Consider the following 23,749-nt stretch of genomic DNA (forward strand, 5'->3'; position numbering starts at 1 on the left):
AAAAAGTACAACTCATGAAATGTCCAGTGGATTCTATGAGATTAGGTGCAGTGCGACCGTATGACCCCTGCACACAAACTCCCTCCCAGAGCTAGCACGCCTCACTCCTGCACTCCAATCCCCTGCCCCAGACTCAGCCTGGAGCCCTTTCCCACACTCCCAGCCAGAGTAGGGAATGGAGTGAGCAGGGCGGGCCTCGGGGAAGGGGGCGGGGTAGATCCTGGGTTGATTTTAAATTCAAAAAGTGATCTTGTGTGTAAAAAGGTTAGAGACCACTGCCTTAGATGTACAAAGTCTGGAGGATTCTGCCTTGATTTCAAATTAGATCTGAAGTGTGACTTACTCTCATTTTGAAGCGTGTTAATTGCATCATCCATAATGCAGTCTGGAGAAAATCCTGCCGTCTTCGATAACAAACCTAGCAAGGAAGCAATCTTCAATCTCACAGAGGGATCGTTCTCCTAGGGATGAAAGAAATGATGGTCTCCTCTGCTCTCTTTTCGGCTTAAAGATCATAAAATAGTGAAACACAGGCCAGGACCCACATACAGCACAAAACCATGGACACCAAGACTGCAGCCACCCCCTCACCGGCCCTAATTACTGCAGCACAGCAACGCTAAATTCGATGGCATACTGAGATTCCCGTGGTAGCTCCCAGAACATTTCAAAAGAGTTCTTTCACTGAATATGAAATAAGTAACGCACTGAAAGTATTCCCTGTTATTTTGATACTAAATTCAGATGGCTCAAATGGTTTCAGTTTTACACCATACATTTTCAGTTTTCAGCATGCAGGAGAGTTTTCTATTGACAACACAAATGTATTGTAACAATTATTGACGAGAAAGATGGAGGATTTTAGAAAGCGAGTAGAGGGAGTTGGGAGTTCTGGCACCCAGAACGTCTCAAAAAGAAGTTTGCGGTTTAGCACAAAGGAAGCAGTTGAGCCTTTTCGCACTGGGAAGGATGTGTGTCTTGTGCGTCTGCCTACAAACAAAGGAGAAAGCTGCCTCACTGTAACCAAAGATAATGGTAAGTGTATTAGCTATGGATTTCTGCCAATTTATGCAATGGTGAAAGTTTCTGGTGATAATCATGTTGCCATCATTAGGCATCAGAATCAACATTCCATTTAAATTAGTCCACATCTCTCAGAGTTACTGATTCAGGCTGTCTGCAGCGTTAGGAAGACAACTATGTCTCAGGTCATACTTGGAAATTTTCCCTACCATAAGGGTGTAGGAGAAATCTAACTAAGGCCTAGTCTACACTGGCAACGTTAAAGCGCTGCTGTGTAACGTGGCTTGTATAGTCGCGGCAGAGCACTGGGAGAAAGTTCTCCCAGAGCTCTAAAAAAAACCCCAGCTTCATGAGGGGAGCAGCTACCAGCGCTGGAGCACTCTCTACCCTGGCGCTTTACAGCGCTGAAACTTGCTGCCTTCAGGGGGTGTTTTTTCACTCCCCTGAGCAAGAAAGTTGCAGCGCTGTAAAGTGCCAGTGTAGACAAGCCCTTAGACTGTGGAGACAAGATCTGTAAGAAATAAGGTCACATTATGTGGCCAAGCAATCATGGGGCTCTGAATATCAGAACTGCAATAATATCACACATTAATGGTGTGACATTCTATACCTTGGGGGAGTGCCCCATATTCATCATTTATATATAATTGTGATTTTTCATATAAAGCACACCATGTGAGGTATCAGGGGAAAGGTTATAATCCACTAAAAGCCATGGTTCTATCTAAATATGTGTATCATTAGGGCATATGAAGTTATGAGAATTATGTTGTATGGCTGTCACTAAAATATGCAGTGGATTTGAGAAATGCCCAGATACTAGCTCTCCAGAGACAATGACAAGGGAGGTAATCAATGCCCAGGTGGGCGCTGAACAGACATCACCAGCCATTGTCCAGCAGAAGAGTTACAATTCAATGACTCACTCACAGGAGACACTATGAACTGCAACATCCAGTAGGGTGAGAACAACTGCTTGATCTAGATGTTTCCCAGTCTAATAGGGTTGAGTTTAGATTGCGTGCTTATTAGGGCTGTCAAATGATTAAAAAAATTAATCGCAATTAATCGCACTGTTAAGCAACAATAGAATACCATTTATTTAAATATTTTTGGATATTTTCTTCCTTTTCAAATATATTGATTTCAGTTGCAACACAGAAAAAGTATACAGTGCTCACTTAATATTTATTTTTGATTACAAGTATTTGCACTGTAAAAAAAGTAGTATTTTTCAATTCACCTAATACAAATACTGTAGTGCAATCTCTTTATCATGAAAGTTGAACTTACAAGTGTGGAATTGTGTACAAAAAAACTGCATTCAAAAATAAACCAATGTAAAATTTTAGAGCCTGCAAGTCCACTCAGTCCTACTTCTTGTTCAGCCAATCACTCAGACAAACGAGTTTGTTTACATTTGCAGGAGATAATGCTGCCCGTTTCTTGTTTACAATGTCACCTGAAAGCAAGAACAGGTGTTCTAATGGCACTGTTATAGCCAGCGTTGCAAGATATTTATGTGCCAGATGCACTAAAGATTTATATGTCCCTTCATGCTTCAACCACCATTTCAGGGGACATGCATCCATGCTGAGGACGGGTTCTGCTCGATTACAATCCAAAGCAGTGCAGACCGACGCATGTTCATTTTCATTATCTGAGTCATCCCACCAGCAGAAGGTTGATTTTCTTTTTTGGTGGTTTGGGTTCTGTAGTTTCCACATCGGAGTGTTGCTCTTTTAAGACTTCTGAAAGCATGCTCCACACCTCAGCCCTCTCAGATTTTGGAAGGCACTTCAGATTCTTAAACCTTGGATCAAGTGCTGTAGCTATCTTTAGAAATCTCACATTGGTACCTTCTTTGCGTTTTGTGAAAGTGTTCTTAAAATGAACTACATGTGCTGGGTCATCATCCGAGACTGCCATAACATGAAATATATGGCAGTATGTGGATAAAACACAGCAGGAGACATACAATTCTCCCCCAAGGAGTTCAGTCACAAATTTAATTAACACATTATTTTTTTAACAAGCGTCATCAGCAAGGAAGCATGTCCCCTGGAATGGTGCCGAAGCATGAAGGGGCATATGAATGTTTAGCATATCTGGAAATTAAATACCTTGCAATGTCAGCTACAAAAAAAGTCATGCAAATGCCTGTTCTCACTTTCTGGTTACATTGTAAATAAGAAGAGGACAGCATTATCTCATGTAAATGTAAACAATCTTGTTTGTCTTAGCGATTGGCTGAACAGGAAGTAGGAGTGAGTGGACTTGTGCACTTACGTCTGCAAATTTGCCCCAGCTGTGAATCTGGCATGGGATCATGATCTGCACTACAGGGGCCTGCAGAAGCCACTTTACATTGTTTTGGTTTTGAGTGCAGTTATGTAACAAAAGAAAATATCTACATTTGTAAGTTGCACTTTCACGACAAAGATATTGCACTATAGTACTTGTATGAGGTGAATTGAAAAATACTATTTCTTTTATCATTTTACAGTGCAAATATTTGTAATAAAAATATACTTTGATTTCAATTGCAACACAGAATACAATATCTTTGAAAATGTAGAAAAACATCCAAAATATTTAATAAATTTATAAATGGTATTCTATTGTTTAACAGTGCGATTAAACTGTGATTAATTGTAATTAATTTTTTTTTAGTTAATCGCGTGAGTTAACTGCGACTAATCAACAATCCTAGTCCTTGTATTTTATTTTCTTTTGGTAACTAACTCCGACTTTTGGCCTATCACTTAAAATCTATTTTTTGTAGTTAGTAAACTTGTTTAACTGTTTATCTTTACCAGTGAGTTTGCTCAGAGTGTTTGCTAAGGGTGTTTGCTCAGGTTTACAAAGGCTGGTGTATATCCACTTTCCATCAATGAAGTGGTCAACCAATTAATAAATTTGCACTGCTCGCCTTGAGCAGTACAAAATGGTATACTCCAGAGGTACAAGGCTAGAAGCTGGGGTGGGGATTTGGCCGGTGCCTTTCTCAGTGTGATTCATAGAATTATAGGACTGGAAGAAGCCTTGAGAGGTTATCTAGTCCAGTCCCCTGCACTCATGGCAGGACTAATTATCATCTAGACCATCCCTGACACGTCTTTGTCTAACCTGCTCTTAAAAATCTCCAATGATGGAGATTCCACAACCTCCTTAAGCAATTTATTCCAGTGCTTAACCACCCTGACAGTTAGGAATTTTTTCCTAATGTCCAACCTAAATCTCCCTTGCTGCAATTTAAGCCCATTGCTTCTTGTCCTATGCTTAGAGGTTAAAAAAACATTTTTTCTCCCTCCTCCTTGTAACAACCTTTTACGTATTTGAAAACGTATTTGATCATGCGTGGCTCTGGGAGGATTCATGCAATCTAGCTGAGTATGGGGCTCCACATGCAGTTGTACTGAGTAATAACAGTGTCTGGAGGGGTTTGCTGCTTGTCACTAGCAAAGCATTATGAGAGAGAGCCCAGGCTGGAGAGTTAAGGGGGCACAGCAGTCCCACGGTCCCAGGCTGCACCCTGGGGATTCCATCACAAATGGTTCACATGGTTTAATGTTCTGCCTGAAACAGTGGCCAATGTCAGAGGCATCCACTCCATAATGCAATTGGCCAATGAAGAGCAATTTCTTCATAATTCTAGCTGGAGAGCAACCTATGCCCTGAAGAATGAAGACTTAGTGCTCTTGCAATATTACTCCTCGGGGAATTCTGCGCTGTTGTGTGCATTCATAATTAATAAGCCATGCATATTTTTAATATTTTGCACTGAAAAAGGCTTCCGCCAAAATGTTGCTGTAGTTCCGCCTTTTGCCCACCAGAGAGCGCTGTGGAGAAAGAACGCAGCAGCAACTCCCGGCCAGTAAGGGAAGACAAAGAGCCTGCAGAGCCTTCTTCGCAGCGCCTGTCAGGCCAGGTCAGGAGACAGGGGCTATGGGGAGACAGAGTCTCATAAAGGCTAGTGGGGGAGGCGCTAAATGGGAGTGGAGGCACAGGGCCACAGCGGGAGGGAGGTGCAGGACCACATGGCGATGCGGGAGGGGGTGAAAAGTTACATAGGGACAGAGGGTAGCAGGGCCACATGGGGATGTGGGAGTGGGTGTCTGAGTGGTGGTGGAGGAACACATGGAGACAGGAGCAGATGTGCCTGACTGAATGGGAGAGACTAGGGGTCAGCCAGGGTCTGCATGGGGGAAGCTTCCTAACAATCCCACCTTGCGCCCCCAAAAAACTTGTTCCATACTTTTCCCACCCACACCCAACAACCTTCCAAGTTCACACCCAGCAATTTACTCCCCTCTCCCTCAGCTCCTCTGTTACCCCTGACTTCCCCAAGCCTTTGCACTGCTTTTGAGGGGTGCGGGAAATAAAGTTGTGTATTGTAGTTTAAATGAATTATTACTCCGAGTTCTATATTAATATGCCTAGTAAGGAACCTATTTGTCAAAAAACGTTTCCTGAATCTTTTTTGTTGTCATCTGTATTGTTACAGACATACTTGCTGACAGTTATTTTGAAATAAATGACTGAAAATAATTGAAACTGGTGTGATTATATTGTGTTATTTTGACAAATAAAATATGCAGAATTTTGCAGAATTTTAAAATATTGTGTGCCGAATTTTTAATTTTTTGTTGCAGAATTCTCCCAGGAGTACTATATGCAGTATAACTAAACTATTTACCTGAATAACGTGAGGCACAGATTTCCACAGAATACACTATGTGCTTACACAAATTTCTAATGCCTCTGATGTTCTTATATTAAAAGGATATATTAACCTAGATTTAAATGAAATTAACTATTTCTAATAAAGGTATTTTTTAATCCTACATGAATGAGTCTTGCAGTTTTATTTTAAACAAGTTTAAAAGATTATTGAGGTGTCTCTCTCTCTCCCACTTCTTGGCCGTGAGCAGTGGATTAGGGAAACTGACCTTAGCTTCCAGGTCTCGTCGTTACCTCATGGACCAGTACAGAGGAGGAACCTCCAGCTCCCTACTCCTGGCCAAGTGGACAAGTCAGGAAAAGGCTCCAAGGATCAGCTCAGCTGTAAATGACTCTGAGTTCTTAAGGACCAGATTTTCTAAAGATTACAACTCCCATTTATGCACTTATTTAAATGACAGGATTCTCAGAAGAGCACAGCATGTTGGGCACTCAGCTCTTTGGAAAATCTGGCCAGAAAATCACAATGAAAGCTGTTGGGTCTGAACACTTTTGAAAATCTGGCCCCAATTGTGGCAGTGGAGCACTTGAAATATGAGGCTTATATGTAGATTTAACCATGTATGTTATCTTGTATTGTCTTCACAGAATTTCATCTCTGTCTTTTTGTTGTCCAATTATAATTAGATGTTGCCTTGTGGCTCCTATCAAGTTGAAGTATGACCCTCAGTTGGACAATGCATGGGTAAGACCCCTGAAGTATGATATCCAACCCTATTCTAAAGAATGATAATTATTCTTCCCAGACATATTTTCATGCAATTGTTGCCTCTGAGAGATGAGCAAAAGAAATTCACATTATGGGAAATCTGTCCCAACGGCTTTTCTGGGACATGGCCAGGATACGTTAGGTTTCTTATGTTACGTAGTCCTTCAGTTTGTTGGAAAGTCATATTTGGAAAAGAAGTTTCCATCAAGATTTTAGTGAAGAGTAAGGAGAAAGCCACCAAATAGTCTCAATTGGCATGGCAATGCAGGAAAAGTGTAGAAATAAATCTATATGTCTTAAAAATCTTAGATTGAGTCTATCCCATATTGAACTCAAAGATAAAATGTAAGAGAATACAGAAAAAAGCATGTTGAGATTAACCACCTAAGTATTCATGAAGCAGTTACCACCTTGGTACGATTGCTAATGTTTTTGAGGACACTGTAGGAACAAGCTAACTCTCAGCTTGTGCACATACACAAAAAGAGGGCAAGAAATAGTCTTCAACCAAGCACTTTGGAAAGGGAGTAACAGCCATTATAACAGGGAACTCCCACATAATTTGATAAAACAGGATGGGATTCACAAAATTAAATCTCAGAAGAATTGTTCTGAATTTCATACCTTGGCAGATATCAGGTTAGTTGGCTGAAAATGACCAAAGCAATTCCCCTTGTGACTTCATCAACAGGGGAAGTAATGATTACTTAAAAAGAGAACCATCATGAGGATGTTCAGAAGCAAAGTTTCAGTGTGCAGTGCAGATCTATTATTCACAATGAGGTCTGGATGTATAGAACAGACCTGGAAGAGGATTAAGGGGAGGACTATTACCTAGATGCCAAAAAAGTATACATTGTTTCATTATTCATTTATTAGTTATCTGAGAGCTGGTGACATGGATCAAACTGACAGCCTAGAGAGTCTAAACTAAAATGTCCACAGACCAGGTACAGCGGGGCAACAGAGCAGCTTTACAGGCTTCCTGCACACTGCCCTGCTTGTATGACACAACCATGACCCTTAAGTAGAGTCCCGTGAACTTGCGGATATCTGCAGACCATGTTTGCGGATGGATGCGGATCCTATTTTACAGCTAAAGCCCTGCAAATCTGCAGATATCCACTTTATATCCACAGACCATGTTTGCGGATTGGATACAGATACCAATTTTGTACCCGCACAGGGCTCTACCCTTAGGGACAATCTGCAGAAACAACATACAGTAGACCCCCGTTTATCCGACCCTCTGTTATCCAGCTCTCCATATTAACTGAACAACCAGCGCACACAGGTCCAGAAGTAAGCAATCTCATCTGTGGCCACTAGACGGTGCTGCAGCCTCGCACCTTCCCATTCTCCGGATTATCCGAATATTGGATTATCCGATCTGGGCCCGGTTCCAATTAGATCAGATAAACAGGGTTCTGCTGTAGTTCATCCTGCATGCCAACTTGCTCCTTGGCCTGTCTGCTGAAATTGCCAACCAGAGTGCTAATTAACCACAAAACTGGGATGATGGTTTTATGGGGCTTAGATCAGTGGCTCTCAAACTTTCCAGACTACTGTACTTCTTTCAGGAGTTTGATTTGTCTTGCGTACCGCAAATTTCACCTCACTTAAAAACCACTTGCTTACAAAATCAGACATAAAAATAAAAAAAAGTGTCACAGCATGCTATTACTTAAAAATTGCTGACTTTCTCATTTCAAATTATTCATATAATTTAAAAAAAATCAATTGCCGTATAAATATTGTACTTACATTTCAGTGTATAGTATATAGAGCAGTATAAACAAGTCATTGTCTGTATGAAATTGTAGTTTGTACTGACTTCACTAGGGCTTATGTAGCCAGCTGTAAAGCTAGGCAAATATCTAGATGAGTTGGTGTAACCCTGGAAGACTTCTGCGTACCCCTGGTTGAGAACCAGTGGCTTAGACCACCAACTCTTTTCACATAGGACACCGAGCAGCCCAAAGGAGCAGCAAACAGGAGAGTTTTACAAGGGAGTTCTCCAGGTGAAGGAGGAGCAACTACGTGAACCTTGGGGTGAGTTTGTTGTCTGTCGTTGTGTGCATGTTTGCTTGCTGTGTGCCTGATTCATTGAAGTTTATAAGGTGGTGTGTTTGGGGGGCTCTGTGCTGAGCCTAGCTGCCTGCTAGGCCAAGCTGAGAACTTCCTAACAAGGCTCTAGCCTGCCATCCTTTCATCCCTAATCCCTTTAGGATGCCCTGACAAAGGAGTGGGGCTAACGCAGAGACCAGGGGTTTAAAAAGCCAGCTTATAAGTGACCAGAGGAGCTAGCAAACAGGAGGCTTTTGCATGGGAGTTTAGAGAGCAAGCATGGAGAGCCAAATACACCTAACAAATTCTCTAAATTTAGGCCAATAAACACTCTCTCCCCACCCAACCCTTCCAAAAAACCACACACACAAAACCCCCCAGAAACCATACAAACAATGCAGCCAGAAGTCCAGTAACAGAGTGGGGGCTATCCAGTTTACTGCACTGAATACATCATGTATGAGTACCTGCCTTGTGGGCAGGTGGAATGCATATGCATTTGGTGCAAGCAGCTCATGGCCCTCAGATACAGAGTACAGGGTCTTGAGACCAGAGTGGCTGAACTGGAGGAGCTAAAGGAGACAAAGAGGAATCTAGACAAGACTTCCAGGACACAATAGAGAGAGATCCCACTCCCATTCAAACAACCTCTGTGCCACTGAGGAGGAGGAGGAAAGTCTCAGGGAAGGAGATCATCAATCTAGAGCAGACAGAAACAATCCCATAGTTGGAACCTTCCTTCCAGATGATGTAACGGCATCCTCGCTCACTGAAGATAGCACTCTGGGAGAGGGGACCCCTGTTATTGGGAAGCGACAGGTAATAGTAATGGGGGGGATTTGATTATTAGAAATACCGATAGTTGCGTTTGTGATGACTGAAAGAACTGCACGGTGAATTGCCTGCCAGGTGCGAAGGTTGCGGACCTCTCGAGACATAGACAGAGTGACTTATGTGCAATGCTGGGGAGGAGCCAACGGTCGTGGTACATGTAGGTACCCATGGCATGGGGGAAGGGAGGTGAGAGGTCCTGGAGGCCAAGTTTAGGCTGCTAAGTAATAGATTAAAGTCCAGAACCTCAATGGTAGCATTCTCTGAAATGCTTCTAGTTACACGCACAGGCCAGTTAGACAGGAAAAACTGCAGGGTCTCAATGTGTGGATGAGCTGATGGTGTTTGGAGGAAAGATTCCATTTATTAGGAATGGGGAAACTTTTGGGAAAGGAAGAACCTATACAGGAGGGATGGGCTCCACCTAAACCAAAACAGAACCAGACTGCTGGCATATAAAATTAAAGAGGTAGTAGAGTGGTTTTTAAACCAAGGGCTAGGGGAAAGTCAACAGGTGCAGAGGAAAAACACGGTTTGGACAACCACATCCATTGGGGAGGATTAAAAGGGATACTCTATAATCTTAGTAAGGAGAAGAGGATAGAAGTTGATAGAGTACAGATAAGAACTAAAGAGAAACAGTCAAATGAAAGAGAGTTCCATTCAGTTACATCACGTGAAGGCAGACAACTAAATATTGACAGATTTTATAAGTGCTTGTATACAAACACAGGTTTCAGAGTAGCAGCCGTGTTAATCTGTATTCGCAAAAAGGAAAGGAGTACTTGTGGCACCTTAGAGACTAAAATTTATTTGAGCATATGCTTTCGTGAGCTACAGCTCACTTCATTGGATGCATTCAGTGGAAAATACAGTGGGGAGATTCATATACACAGAGAACATGGGTGTTATCATACACGTTGTAAGGAGAGTGATCACTTAAGATGAGCTAATACCAGCAGGAGAGCGGGGGGCGGGACGGGACATCTGATTTGTGTCCATTTATTCTTTTACGTAGAGACTGTCCAGTTTGACCAATGTACATGGCAGAGGGGCATTGCTGGCACATGATGGCATATATCACATTGGTAGATGTGCAGGTGAACGAGCCTCTGATAGTGTGGCTGGTGTGATTAGGTAAAAGAATAAATGGACACAAATCAGATGTCAAGAATTATAACATTCAGAAACCAGTCAGAGAACACTTCAATCTCTCTGATCACTTGATTACAGACCTAAAAGTTTCAATATTACAACAAAAAGACTTCAAAAACGGACTCCAACGAGAGACTGCTGAATTGGAATTAATTTGCAAATAGAGACTGAGAGTGGATTGGTCATTACACAATGTAAAACTTTCCTCATGTTTATTCCCCCCGCCTCCTCACTGTTCCTCAGACGTTCTTGTCAACTGCTGGAAATGGCCCACCTTGATTGTCACTAAAACAGGTTTTCTCCCCACCCCCGCCCCGCTCTCCTGCTGGTAACAGCTCACCTTACCTGATCACTCTCCTTACAGTGTGTAGGATAACACCCATCGTTTCATGTTCTCTGTGTATATAAATCTCCCCACTGTATTTTCCACTGAATGCGTCCGATGAAGTGAGCTGTAGCTCACGAAAACTTAGGCTCAAATAAATTTGTTAGTCTCTAAAGTGCCACAAGTACTCCTTTTCTTTATACCAACACAAGAAGTTTAAATACTAAGGTGTGTGTGTGAACTTGAGTGCCTGGTATTAAATGACAGGTTTCAGAGTAACAGCCGTGTTAGTCTGTATTCGCAAAAAGAAAAGGAGTACTTGTGGCACCTTAGAGACTAACCAATTTATTTGAGCATAAGCTTTCTTGAGCTACAGCTCAGCTCTTGAAAGCTTATGCTCAAATAAATTGGTTAGTCTCTAAGGTGCCACAAGTACTCCTTCTCTTTTTGGTACTAAATGAGGATATTGATATAATAGGCATCATAGAAACTTGGTGGATTGATGAGAATCAATGGGACACAGTAGTACCAAGGGTGCTCTAAAGTTCATCCACCTCCCTACACTTCAGATCCCAAGCAGCAACTTCAAAGCACTATCTATACAGTTATTTTATTAGCAGGAGCCCGGCTAACCCAAGTCTGTCAACCCAGCCTGGGGAAGTTCGCTCCAAAACCCTGTGTCCTCTTAGGGACTCCACATGCTATCTTCAAATGCGTGAGCCACACATCCCTCCAACAAGAGCCATGTCAGGAAATATAACCGTACAAATGGGCTTCCACTTCCTGCTGCTTCGCGTGTCATGCAGGTTGCTCCCCAGACCCTATTTCCCTACCTTGTAGTAATGCTCCAGCAAGATCCTGACAACTCCTTCCACGCTTTCCGCCTCCACTGGTTTCCTGGCAAACTGAAGCAGATACTGCAGAGCATCTGCCGGCGAAGTGGCCTTACACAGATCTACGTGGAGCGCCGCCGATTTACTGGGCTTGGTCAGCCGCAGCTTCTTGGCGGAGATCTCTTCGTGCTGCTGCTGCGGAGCCATGACACGGCGTGAGGCGGGACGCCAGAACAGCGGGGAGCCGCCGGGTCTGTGCGGCTAACCCCAGCCCCCGCCGCCCTTTGCCAGTAGGCCCACCGCTTGGAGGGGTCCCTTGGGCCCTCACGGGGGGACCCCCCCCACACACACACACCCACACCCCGAAGGGGTCCCCGGCGGGGCTGGCAGCTGCCCGGCTCCCCTGTGCGGCCCTCCCAGCAAGAGAGGCTCCAGGGGAGCAGTAGCCACCTGCGGGCCCTGAGGCCTCTCCCGGATCCAGGGTTGGGACCGGGAGGCCCTTCAAAGTGCTAGGCCTCAGGCTTCCAGCGGGCTTTCCTGCAACCCCAGGCCGCCCAGGAGTCGCCCTGCTCGGGCAGGGGCCCGGCCCCCTCCCCCGAGGAGTCCCCCTTCCGTGCTCCAGACTTCGCCCTTTACCTGGACGACCTTAGTGAACTCCTCATACACCCGCTTCTTCAGGTGCGCCGCCATGCTGAGCCCCGCCACCCCCGCCGCCGTTCGCCTTCAGCAGGGCGTGAGCCGCCTCCGCCGCCGTGCCGTGCCGTGCCCTCCTTCTCCTTCCCCCTCACCCGGAAACGAAACCATAGAGATGCTGAAGATGACGGGGAAGGGAAACTGTCCTTCCTAGACACCTGGAGGTCTCCTCTCTATGGCCAGGGACTCTCAGGCTGGGGAGAGGCCTGTGTGGGGCTGGAGCTCCTCCAGTGGCCTTGGTGGGTGCATCTGAAGAAGTGGGTTTTTCACCCAAGAAAGCTTGTGCCCAAATAAATCTGTTCGTCCTTAAGGTGCCGCCAGACTCCTCGGGGTTACAGTGGCCTTAAGTCAGTGGGGCAGGCTCAGGCCAGCACCAGGAGGCGGTGCCCTGAGCTGGCCCCAGCCCGGGGGCTGCCCTTCACTGGGAGTGCCTGGAGCTAGGAAAGCCACCCTGCTAGTGGGAGGGTGCACAGTCCCTGGGCTAAAGCACTGGGCCGGGAGCCAGGAGAGCCGGGTGCCAGTCCCAGCACGGCCACGTGCGGCTCACACACGCGGCTGGATGCGACTCACACTGCTCGGAAGCGTGAGCCCCAGGAAAAACAAAGCGACCCCAGCAGGGCTGAATCAGCAGGGGCCGGGGAAGTGGTGACTCCAGCTCAGCGAAGGTGAGCACTAGCCCAGCTTTCGCACCACCCCCAAGTGTTCCTCTGCTGCCCCCCAGGGGGTTACACCCCACAGTTTGGGGACCTCTGTCACAGAGTCATAGATTCCAAGGCCAGAAAGGACCATTGTGATCATCTGATCTGACCTCCTGTGTAACACAGGGTGTAGGACGTCCCACAAATAATTCCTGTTTGAATTGAGCAGATCTTTTAGAAAAAACATCCAATTGTGATTTAAACTTTGCCAATGATGGAGGATCCACCACAACCTTTGAGAAATTATTCCAGTTGCTGATTATGCTTACTATTAAAAATGACCGGTTTCAGAGGGGTAGCCGTGTTAGTCAGTATCAGCAAAAACAACAAGGTGCCACAAGGACTCCTAGTTGTTTTTACTATTAAAAATGTAAGCCTTATTTCCAGGCTGAATTTCTCTGTGGGGAGAGTATTTCAGTTCAATTTAGTGATATAGAAGGGAAATTCACTCCTGTTATTGTTCTCAATAACATGTTTTCATAAGTACCTGCAAATGTACTCTGAGAGTAGCCAGAAGGTGCAGTTAAAAATGTTAAAATATATAAAAAACTGCCTTGCTTCATGCCAAGACTGGTTTTACTGATTTCTTTATACAATATGCCTTTCAAATTCTAGGATAGCAGTCTATGAGATTTACTATTGTACTGTGGCAGGAGAACTATCTTTAATTGTGTTTCTTAAGTATTTGATGTAGGTTAGGTAAATAAGGGTGAAACATATTTGCTTGAGCTGTCCTGGCCTTGCCCATCTGCAAAGGTTCAGGCAGCAATTAGACATACTTAACTATCTGGAGTTTACCTTTTTTTCCCCCAAACGGAAAGATTTGAAGTTATATAAAGTGACCCAAACTTTCCAGAAAAATTCTGTCCTGGTCTGAGATGTGGCATGCAAAATGTCATGGGGATGCATTTGGTTTTGCTGAAGTCAGGAGGGGGTGGAAAAAGCTTCCCATTGAAGTTCAATATCTTTAACTGTAGCCTTTTGTGAATACAAGAACTAAAAAGGGACCCAGACTTCAAGTCCCCTGCCTCCCAAAGAAATAGGGGTCAGACATTAGTTCTGGATCTGAGTACGGATTCTGAACCCATTTCTTCCACAAAGTTTGGAGGTGTTCAGTTCTGAGAGGTTGATTCAGGCTCATATCTCTCTCTCTTTCTTTGAAGAGATTAGATTTCTATACACTAGTCATTCCTGTGTGAACCCACTGAAGTCAGTAGAGTTGCACCAGTGATATGTGAATTTGGCCCAATAATGTCTAGAAATAATTTTTCCCCCCAAAAAGCAGTTTTAATTCTGTGTTTGGGATGTGTTATCCCCCAACCTGAGCTGTGTTTTAAGTTTGTAATCAGACCCCAAACTGAGTATGTTTCATGTGCTTTTGGCTTTGGTTTGCAAACGTTTTACTAGCACTGAGCTAGAACCAGAACCAGAGAAGGGTTGAGTGCCCTCAACTCCCATTGACTACAGTGGGAGTTGAAGGAGGGTGGTACATCTCAGGATCGGGTTCTTTGACCATTGAAGTCAAGGGAGGCTGTTATTTCAATGGGCATTGGAACAGGCCTTGGGTACGGAACTCCCCGAGAACTAAATGCATAAGGCAGAGCATAGTGGATCAGGGCAGAAATTTTCAAAAGTGACCAGTGATAGTGGGTGCTCAGCACTTTCTGAGAATCAGGCCCCTTTAAGTGATTTTGGGCACACAAAATCATTAGTCACTTTTAAAAATCTTGCCCAAGCCTTCAGAATTTTAGGGGGCTGAAGCTTCTCACACTTACACCAGTTTTACACAGTGTAACTGCACTGACTTCAATGAAGTCAGTCCTGATTTACACCACTGGAAGAGCAATAACCAGGATGTAGGCCTTTTATACTACATTTCATGAAGATAGATTCTAACCCAGTAGTGTATAAGGAAAGCTTTGTGGGTTTTTAAGGGGATAATAAAGAAGGTAAATTTATACTATGCAAAGAGGCTTTTAAAAGTGTATTTAATTAGTATCCCAAAACACATATTGTCCTTTATAGGAGGCAACCCATATTTCAAGAGCAAAAGTAAACATAACCATGATCTAGAATAACCAATATGATTTTCAGATATCCCTGGAGTAGTAAATAATTGAAAATCATCAGCTGTCTTGAGTATAAAAATAAATAAAAAATAAATTTGTGAATATTAAGGTTTTAAAAAACAATAGAGGACCCAATCCAGCACCCCCTACTCAGGCAAAATTTTACGGAAGTTGAAGGGAGTTTTGCTTTAGTAGCGACTGTAGGAACTGGGCTGTAGTTTGTACTATTGGAAGTACCTTATGAGACTCTTCCATCTAATAATCATTGTGGGGTTTCATTATGTCTCCTGATGCATATATTCATTGGTAGCACTCAAAGAGATGTAACTGATGGCACAAAAAATAGCTAAACACTGCTGCATTAAGAAGTAGAACACCTTCAACTTAAACTGGAAAACCTTTGGGGCAGACACCATCTTTTTGGTCTGTGTTTGTATAACACCTAGCTCAATGGGGACCTGGTTCATGACTGGGGCTCCTAGTGCTACCACAATACAAATAATAATAATAATAATAATTAATATTTGCTAGAGAATGGGTTGTCAACCTGGGCATTGACACCCTTTTTCTTTACAGCTAGAGGAGAGGTAGGGGTCCTGAAACCTTATCTGTTTTAACACAAGGTCCTGGTATGGACCAGGTTAAGAACCACTGTCCTAGAGCATTGGTTTTCTCAGCAGAGGGCCAAATTTTGCCTTGGCATGAGCGAGCGCAGCTGCCAGTGGGTTCAGTGGCAGCTCATGTATAGAGGGCGTCAGGGCGCTGCCCCACCCCCACCAAAGGCTTCAGAGCACTCTGCAGTTATTCAGAGAAGGGCAGTGAATTCAGCACCACAAACCCCACTCAAAATCCCCACCACTTGCTTCCTCTCAGATCTTGACTGCACAGTCTGTTGGAGAGGAGAAGCGGCAGGAGAATTTGACAAGGAGCTGTGGGAGGCCCCAGAAAATCAAGAAGAAAGGCAAGAGGCTCAGGAGAAGATCCACTCTGGTGAGTGGGTAAATCTTGTCAGTCACTCCAGGCCTAGGAGGTGAAGAAGCCTCAGGGGCTTGGGACTAATGGGGAAGTGTGGCTGGGGGAGTAAGGAGGAATTCAGGTGAAGGGAGGGAGCAGGGAGGAGACTTAAGAGGCCAGGGCTAAGCAAGGTGGGAATGACGGGGAAGAGAAGAGCACCCAGAGTTCTGGGACTAAGTCAGGGAAGGGGAGCATTGTGATGTGGGGGAGCCCTGGGGGTTTTTGCTATGCCCCACTTGCCCCAAAGTTCACCATCAGTCACTGAGTTGCATGTGCTTATATAACTCCTTCAACTGAAGTCATATAATTGATCATACGCAGATGTAGCTGAGAGACCAGTGAGTATGTCTGCCCTGGCAGCTGGGGCTGTGTGATTCCCCCCTCGAGGAGTCATACCTGTGTGAACTCCCACTGAGCTAGTCCACCAAAAACAGACGGTAGCCATGGCAGGGCAAGCTGCGGGATGGGTTAGCCGCCCTGAGAATGTTTCTAGGGCCTCAGAGGGGCATGTCCTCAGGGCAGTTAGCCCCTTCTGCCACTCTCACTACATTGTACTTTGAGCATGCTAGTTCAATCAGAGCTGGCATGGGTATTCTCCTCGAGCTGGGAATCACACACCCCGTCCCTAGCTCCAAGAGCAGAAGTACCCTTAAGAGTGAAGCTATATTCAGACTAAGGACTTGGTGTACTCCCATATTTATTCCTCTCTCAATGACACTTCCAGACCTGATTTGCTGCTTTACAAAGATGGGTTTCAGAGTAACAGCCATGTTAGTCTGTATTCGCAAAAAGAAAAGGAGTACTTGTGGCACCTTAGAGACTAACCAATTTATTTGAGCATAAGCTTTCGTGAGCTACAGCTCACTTCATCGGATGCATACTGTGGAAAGTGTAGAAGATCTTTTTATACACATAAAGCATGAAAAAATACCTCCTCCCAACCCACTCTCTTGCTGGTAATAGCTTATCTAAAGTGGGGGGTGAGAAAACCTGGATTTGTGCTGGAAATGGCCCAACTTGATTATCATACACATTGTAAGGAGAGTGATCACGTTAGATAAGCTATTACCAGCAGGAGAGTGGGGTGGGAGGAGGTATTTTTTCATGCTTTGTGTGTATATAAAAAGATCTTCTACACTTTCCACAGTATGCATCTGATGAAGTGAGCTGTAGCTCACGAAAGCTTATGCTCAACCTCAGCCTGGTCCAGTCCACACAAGAGATCCACTTCCTGGACGCTACAGTGCTAATAAACGATGGTCACATAAACACCACCCTATACTGGAAACCTACTGACCGCTATTCCTACTTACATGCCTCCAGCTTTCACCCTGACCACACCACACGATCCATCGTCTACAGCCAAGCTCTGCGATACAACCGCATTTGCTCCAACCCCTCAGACAGAGACAAACACCTACAAGATCTCTATCAAGCATTCTTACAACTACAATACCCACCTGCGGAAGTGAAGAAACAGATTGATAGAGCCAGAAGAGTTCCCAGAAGTCACCTACTACAGGACAGGCCTAAAAAAGAAAATAACAGAACGCCACTAGCCGTCACCTTCAGCCCCCAACTAAAACCCCTTCAACGCATTATTAAGGATCTACAACCTATCCTGAGGGATGACCCAACACTCTCACAAATCTTGGGAGACAGGCCAGTCCTTGCCTACAGACAACCCCCCAACCTGAAGCAAATACTCACCAGCAACCACATACAGCACAACAGAAGCACTAACCCAGGAACCTATCCTTGCAACAAAGCCCGTTGCCAACTGTGCCCACGTATCTATTCAGGGGACACCATCACAGGGCCTAATAACATCAGCCACACTATCAGAGGCTTGTTCACCTGCACATCCACCAATGTGATATATGCCATCATGTGCCAGCAATGCCCCTCTGCCATGTACATTGGTCAAACTGGACAGTCTCTACGTAAAAGAATAAATGGACACAAAACAGATGTCAAGAATTATAACATTCATAAACCAGTCAGAGAACACTTCAATCTCTCTGGTCACGCGATTACAGACATGAAAGTTGTATTACAACAAAAAAACTTCAAATCCAGACTCCAGCGAGAAACTGTTGAATTGGCATTCATTTGCAAATTGGATACAATTAACTTCGGCTTGAATAGAGACTGGGAGTGGCTAAGTCATTATGCAAGGTAACCTATTTCCCCTTGTTTTTTCCTACCCCCCCCCCTCAGACGTTCTTGTTAAACCCTGGATTTGTGCTGGAAATGGCCCACCTTGATTATCATACACAAAGCTTATCACTTTGGATAAGCTATTACCAGCAGGAGAGTGGGTTTGTGGGGGGAGGGGCGGGGGGTGAGAAAACCTGGATTTGTGCTGGAAATGGCCCAACTTGATTATCATACACATTGTAAGGAGAGTGATCACTTTAGATAAGCTATTACCAGCAGGAGAGTGGGGTGGGAGGAGGTATTTTTTCATGCTTTGTGTGTATATAAAAAGATTTTCTACACTTTCCACAGTATGCATCTGAAGTGAGCTGTAGCTCACGAAAGCTTATGCTCAAATAAATTGGTTCGTCTCTAAGGTGCCACAAGTCCTCCTTTTCTTTTTACAAAGATGATTTCCCCCCAGTACTGCAAACATGACCTGGGATCTGGAAGCCAAGCAAAGTTCGTTCTGCCTATTATTGTATATGTGTAGCAACAGTAAAAATTCTGTACCAGATCCTCCAATGTGGCTACTTTGCACTGCACTGACAGCTGTTTCTGGCTGTAAAACGGGTTAACTCAGTCCCAGGACGATTGCCCCAGAGGTGGTGTAGAGACTACACTACCCGCAGCTCTGGCTGTTTACACAGAATGAGGTCAGAGTAAAGAGAATGACACCCTCTACTGCTCTGGTCCCCTGAATGTGGTTTCAGCCCCTTGGGGCTGTTAGCAATCAGTCTAAGGCTGCTCTGACTTACACTGGAAGACCAGGCCTGTACACGATAGACTCAGTTTTGGAATAGCATGGGGGCGGGGAGGATTTACACTCCCGTTGCACACACATCTCAACTTGTGAGGTGCGCAGTTTGGCCAGATTCCAGAATCTGATCTCTGAGAGATTTTCTATATTTAAACAACAGAAGTCTATTTATTTTAATAGCCATTTAAAAATCACTGCCAACCCTTCCCTTTTGCTACCACCAGGTGAACAGAAATTTGTAGAAGAAGACGTAGGATTTGATCCGGAAGCCTTTCTCCGTGACGTGGGGCTGGAAGGAAATCTTGTATCCTTTGGCTTCAATGTCCATTTTAATGCAATCCAACAGGTCAGAAATGCTCGGCGTTGCCTTCCAAGGGCCAAACTTCACCACAGATTTCTTATCCATGTCCAAGCTGTTCAGGGTGTCATGACACTTGGCTGCATCCTCCTCGGTCCTGACCACACACACTGTGACGCTGGACTGGCGGGAGGCTACCGCCTCCGCCCTGGCAATGCGAATCATCAGCTCAATGTTCTCGTTGTAGTTGGGCACGTGGGCCAGAAACTGCTTCCTTGCCACCACCTCCCCAAAAATCTGAGGGGAGTCCTCCAGCTGCTTGACCAGAGGCTCAATGTCATAGAACAATGCCTCTTTATACACATCCTGGATGCACTGGGTGGGCACCTGGTTACTGCGGAGGTATTCCAAGATGTACTTAAAATAGGTGCCTGGCCTGTCAATGAAGAACCTCCCCTCTGAGTCAGTCCTAAGCTTGGGCTGGCCAGTAAACATCTCTGCCAGCTTGGAGCCAGGGTGTTTCTTCAGGGTGCTTAGTGTTGTTGTGTACACCTCCCCGCCAATGTTTAACTCCACGATCGGTGACAGCTGCAATCACAGTGGGAAAATACCACACCCATTACATGTCAGAGCAGTGGGGAATTGGAATTAACTGGCTAGTGTGTCACTGCCCCCGAGTGGATGGGCTCAGAACTGCTCACCTCTGCATCTGAGTTCATATCCTGCTAATAGCTAAGCAAGAGTCTGTCTAAGATACTTATATGATTCCCATTGCCATAATATCTAAGCAGCTCACATTCTGTAATGGATTTCTCCACACAACACCCCTGTGAGGTAGGGAAGTGCCATTATCCTCATTTTAGAGTTAGGAAGCTGAGGCACAGAGAGAGTAAGTGACTTGGCCAAGGTCACACAGGGACTTGAACTTGGATTTCAGATGAGTGCCCTAACTGCTGGACCATTCTGTCTCTTTGCATTTCCCATTAGCTCACGTGATAGAGGCCTATGCCTTGGGAACAGAAAGTGCTGAGGTCGCTCCCTGCTATTGTGAAGTTTCATTGAGGTGATAGCAACAAGCATGAGGACAACCAAGGATTTGTTACAGTATTAATAACTAAAGTTTTATTTTCCTCTCCCCTTAATTTGGGTTTTCCCTTAAGAGCTGGGACAAGAGCTGTGTGAAATTTTAGTAACAAAACCCCAAATTAGTTTTACCTATTTTGGGGCATTGTTATAAATCCCAAAACTGGACCAGATTAGCTGATCATGCACCACTGAAATGCCGCCGTTTCTGGGGTGGAAGATAACAGCTGTTTATCAAGGCAGCCTAAACCTTTCCCATAGCGTTTAGGCCATGAAGTGAAGAAGAATATGGCAACCTAACACTACAGGGGAACTTACTCAAATTTGAATTTCTGCAGGCCATAATGTCATCACTTTTGTGAAAAATGCCATGGGATCCTTGAATGCCCAGAGAGGTCACAATCTTAGGCCTGGTCTACACCGGCAAAAACACCCTGAGCGCAGCAAATTTCCGCGCTGTAAAGCACCAGCGTAGACAGTGCACCAGCACGGGGAGCCGTGCCCCTCGGGGAGATGGTTTTTTCAGAGCGCTGGGAGAGCTCTCTCCCGGTGCTGCGCTGTGACCACACACGCCACGTTAAAGTGCTGCCGTGGCAGTCCTTTAGCGTTGCCAGTGTAGACTAGTTACTTCTGATGGCTCCTCCAGCAGCACAATATCCCCAGGGCTGAGTGATGAAAAAGTGACATCTTCTGCAGAGCCACTTTATTCAGTGCTCAGTGCAGCAAAGCGTGTGTGGGGGGAAGGATGGTTTTCTTGTTTATTTAAAAGTCAGGAACCAAGCAGGTTTGTGTTCTCTAACACAATTACTGCTGGAATGCAAGTCATGTGCTCTAAACTGCTACAACCACACCTAGCTGCTGGGAAAGCATCAGGCACAAAACTGATTTCCTGTTGTAGCTCATCTGCTCTTTTTTGTCCACATAGGGCTTGATCATGTAAGGATCAACTCCAGCAGAACTAACTGCAAGCTTAAAGTGCTTTGCTAGGTCAGGGCCCAGGTGCTCAGGATTGAGCCTGTAGCCAGAAAATGTAGGGGGAACATGAAGGTTACATATAAGCTTAGGTCCAAGGAACAGTGAAATAAAAAGGGCCTGATTCTCCATTGCCCTGCACCTTGCACAGTCATTTACACCAAAGCAAAGTGGGTGTACAATGGTGTCATTCCAATTGGGAATTATTTTCACCCACCTGACAGAGGTGTAAATGACTATGCCAGGTGCAGGAAAAGGAGACCAAGACCCAACAATACTTATATAGTGGAACCTCACTTAATGTTTTTACACTAGCCCACAAACTCAGTAAGTCCCACCTGAAAACTAGCAATTTCACCCCACTTCCCAGCAAAGATCAAACAGCAGGGCTGGGAAGCGAGGTCTTGTACTGCTGAGCCTTCGCTCTTTTTACAGAAACCTTTACAAAGGGTTGTCATCAATGACTAACAGCAAACTACTCTGTCAAAGGAAATGAACACGTTTTACAACTCACTAATTAGTAACCCTTGGTAATGTGGTCTAGTGGCTAGAGCATTGGCTTTGGACTCAGGAGACCTAGGTTGTAGTCCTGCTTCTGCCACTGGCCTGCTGGTTGGCCTTGGACAAGTCACGTCCCAGCTCCGTGCCTCAGTTTCCTAATCTATAAAATGGGGATTGTGATACTGACTTCCTTTGTAAAGCACTTGGAAATCTCCTGATGACAAGCGTTATATACCAGCTGGGTATTATTATTGGGGACTCTCACTAAGGGCAAGTCTACACTTAAAACACTCCAGCTATGCCACTGTAGCACTTCAGTGAAGAGGCTACCTACGCTGTGCACGTAGGTACTCTGCCTCCCCGAGAGGTGAATTCTCCTGCTGACTTAGCGCTGTCCACACCAGGGGTTAGGTCGATTTAACTGTGTCACTCAAGGATGTGGATTTTTCATACTCTGAGCAATGTAGGTATACCAAGCTAATTTCCTAGTGTAGACCTGACCTAGGTGTCCTTAACATTAGCGTGAATTAGCAAACCTGCTATTCTGGTCTGGTGTCAATGTTCTGCAAATCTAAAATGCTAGGATAACTTCCTTGCAATTGTCAACTATATAATACCCCATCGAGCAAGAAAAGCTTGCGTTTTTGTTTTTTTTAAATTTTCCAACAAATACAAGTTAAACCCTTCAGTTCAGGAGCAGAAATCACTGCCGAGTGCAGGCCGTGTCATTGCCAGAACTCTTGAGTCTAAGTTGGAGGCACCATTATGCTCAGAATGGACAATGTGATCAAACTGGAACTAAAGGCTTTTCATACAGTCACCTCTGGGTCATATCTCTGGGTGCTGGCTGACCCCTGCGTCTCAGAAATGGCAAGCAGGCTAAAAGCAGCATAACATCCAGAATGGGGCAAAGGAGGATGCTGTTCCCACCCCCAAACTGCTGAGACCCCCACCAGGCAGAAGATTGCCAAGCCCCCTCACCGTTTGTAGACTGCTCGTGACTTGTTTCCCCAGGGATCGGTGCTCAGATGAAATGCTCATCTCCCCCAGGCCTGCAGGGCAAAGGAAGGGAGCGGGAGGCTCAGAGGTACAAGAGGAACTTGCTGCTTGGCACTCAGATCAGGGCTTCTCTCTGACTCTCCCGGCCTCTGCCAAGGGGTACAGGATAGCTCCAGGCTCCCTTCTCTAATTCTCCCTCAGCTTCTGTGCAGTGGCTCAGGTCTGTTCTCGGCTCCTATATGTGACTCCAGCCCAGCTGCTGTCCTAAGGGCGCAAGTGTGCTCAGGTGCTGCTGTGCGACAGCTTACAGGTGTGACAGAGCGGGGGGCTGAGCCTGTAAGCGGAAGTGTGTATTCATCAGCCCTCTGGCAAGTCGCACACAACACCTTGTGAGGGGCAGGGTGGACCTGGGCTGAGTGCCCAGTGCATCCGCCTGTGATACAGTGCAGTGACTAAACCCCAGACAATCCCTCCCAATGCACAGAGCCTGTCCGGGAGCACTGCCATGTGTGACAACTCTCTGGCTGAACTGGTTACTCCCTGCTGTCCCTGCCCTTTGGCCTTCTCACTCTGTTTAAAGACACAGTACGTGGGTTAGTCTGAACCTTACAGCCCATAGTTCACATGCGCTTTGGCCAACGTGTCCAGACTCAGATGCCCATACGTGCCTGTGTTTTTCTGGGGTGCTCAGACATTCATTAATTGGTGCAGGTAAAATAAGATCAGAGCGGAAGCTCCATTCAACCCTGAACCTTTTTTGATAGTTCACAAACGTTT

At 45.2% G+C, this 23,749-nt stretch overlaps 2 protein-coding genes across 8 annotated transcripts in view; both read right to left on the reverse strand.

Moving 5' to 3' along the window:
* Nucleotides 1-12,480, reverse strand: part of INTS4 (integrator complex subunit 4) — a 60,725-nt gene extending 48,245 nt beyond the window's left edge. For 2 of the 7 annotated variants that reach the window (XM_048840556.2, XM_048840565.2), the window contains exons 1-3: nt 12,323-12,480; nt 11,687-11,878; nt 344-461 (exon numbers count right to left, since the gene is read on the reverse strand). In XM_048840556.2, coding sequence (XP_048696513.1) covers nt 344-461; nt 11,687-11,878; nt 12,323-12,376 — 364 coding nt within the window. In that variant the 5' untranslated portion in view covers nt 12,377-12,480. Of the gene's footprint in view, nt 1-343; nt 462-7,099; nt 7,280-11,686; nt 11,882-12,322 lie in introns of those variants that run through there. The other 5 variants (XM_048840620.2, XM_048840612.2, XM_048840547.2 and 2 more) reach the window with 4 other exon arrangements.
* A 6,041-nt stretch (nt 12,481-18,521) lies between these two features.
* KCTD14 (potassium channel tetramerization domain containing 14) lies at nt 18,522-23,356 on the reverse strand. Its single transcript, XM_048840791.2, has 2 exons — nt 22,955-23,356; nt 18,522-20,005 (listed from the first exon to the last, which is right to left on the reverse strand). The coding sequence occupies exons 1-2, from the start codon at nt 23,012-23,014 to the stop codon at nt 19,334-19,336; spliced, it is 732 nt and encodes a 243-aa protein (XP_048696748.1). The 5' UTR covers nt 23,015-23,356; the 3' UTR covers nt 18,522-19,333.
* Nucleotides 23,357-23,749: the final 393 nt, after the last annotated feature.

Source organism: Caretta caretta, chromosome 1 (assembly GCF_965140235.1).
Source record: "Caretta caretta isolate rCarCar2 chromosome 1, rCarCar1.hap1, whole genome shotgun sequence".
In the NCBI taxonomy this organism is placed as follows: Eukaryota; Metazoa; Chordata; order Testudines; family Cheloniidae; genus Caretta; species Caretta caretta.

Excerpts from the sequence above, each read along its gene's own strand:
- KCTD14 (XM_048840791.2), bottom strand. The coding sequence starts at position 23,014 with ATGAGCATTTCATCTGAGCACCGATCCCTGGGGAAACAAGTCACGAGC. Across the intron at positions 20,006-22,954 it reads TCACGAGCAGTCTACAAACG|CTGTCACCGATCGTGGAGTT; the intron begins GTGAGGGGGCTT and ends CTGTGATTGCAG.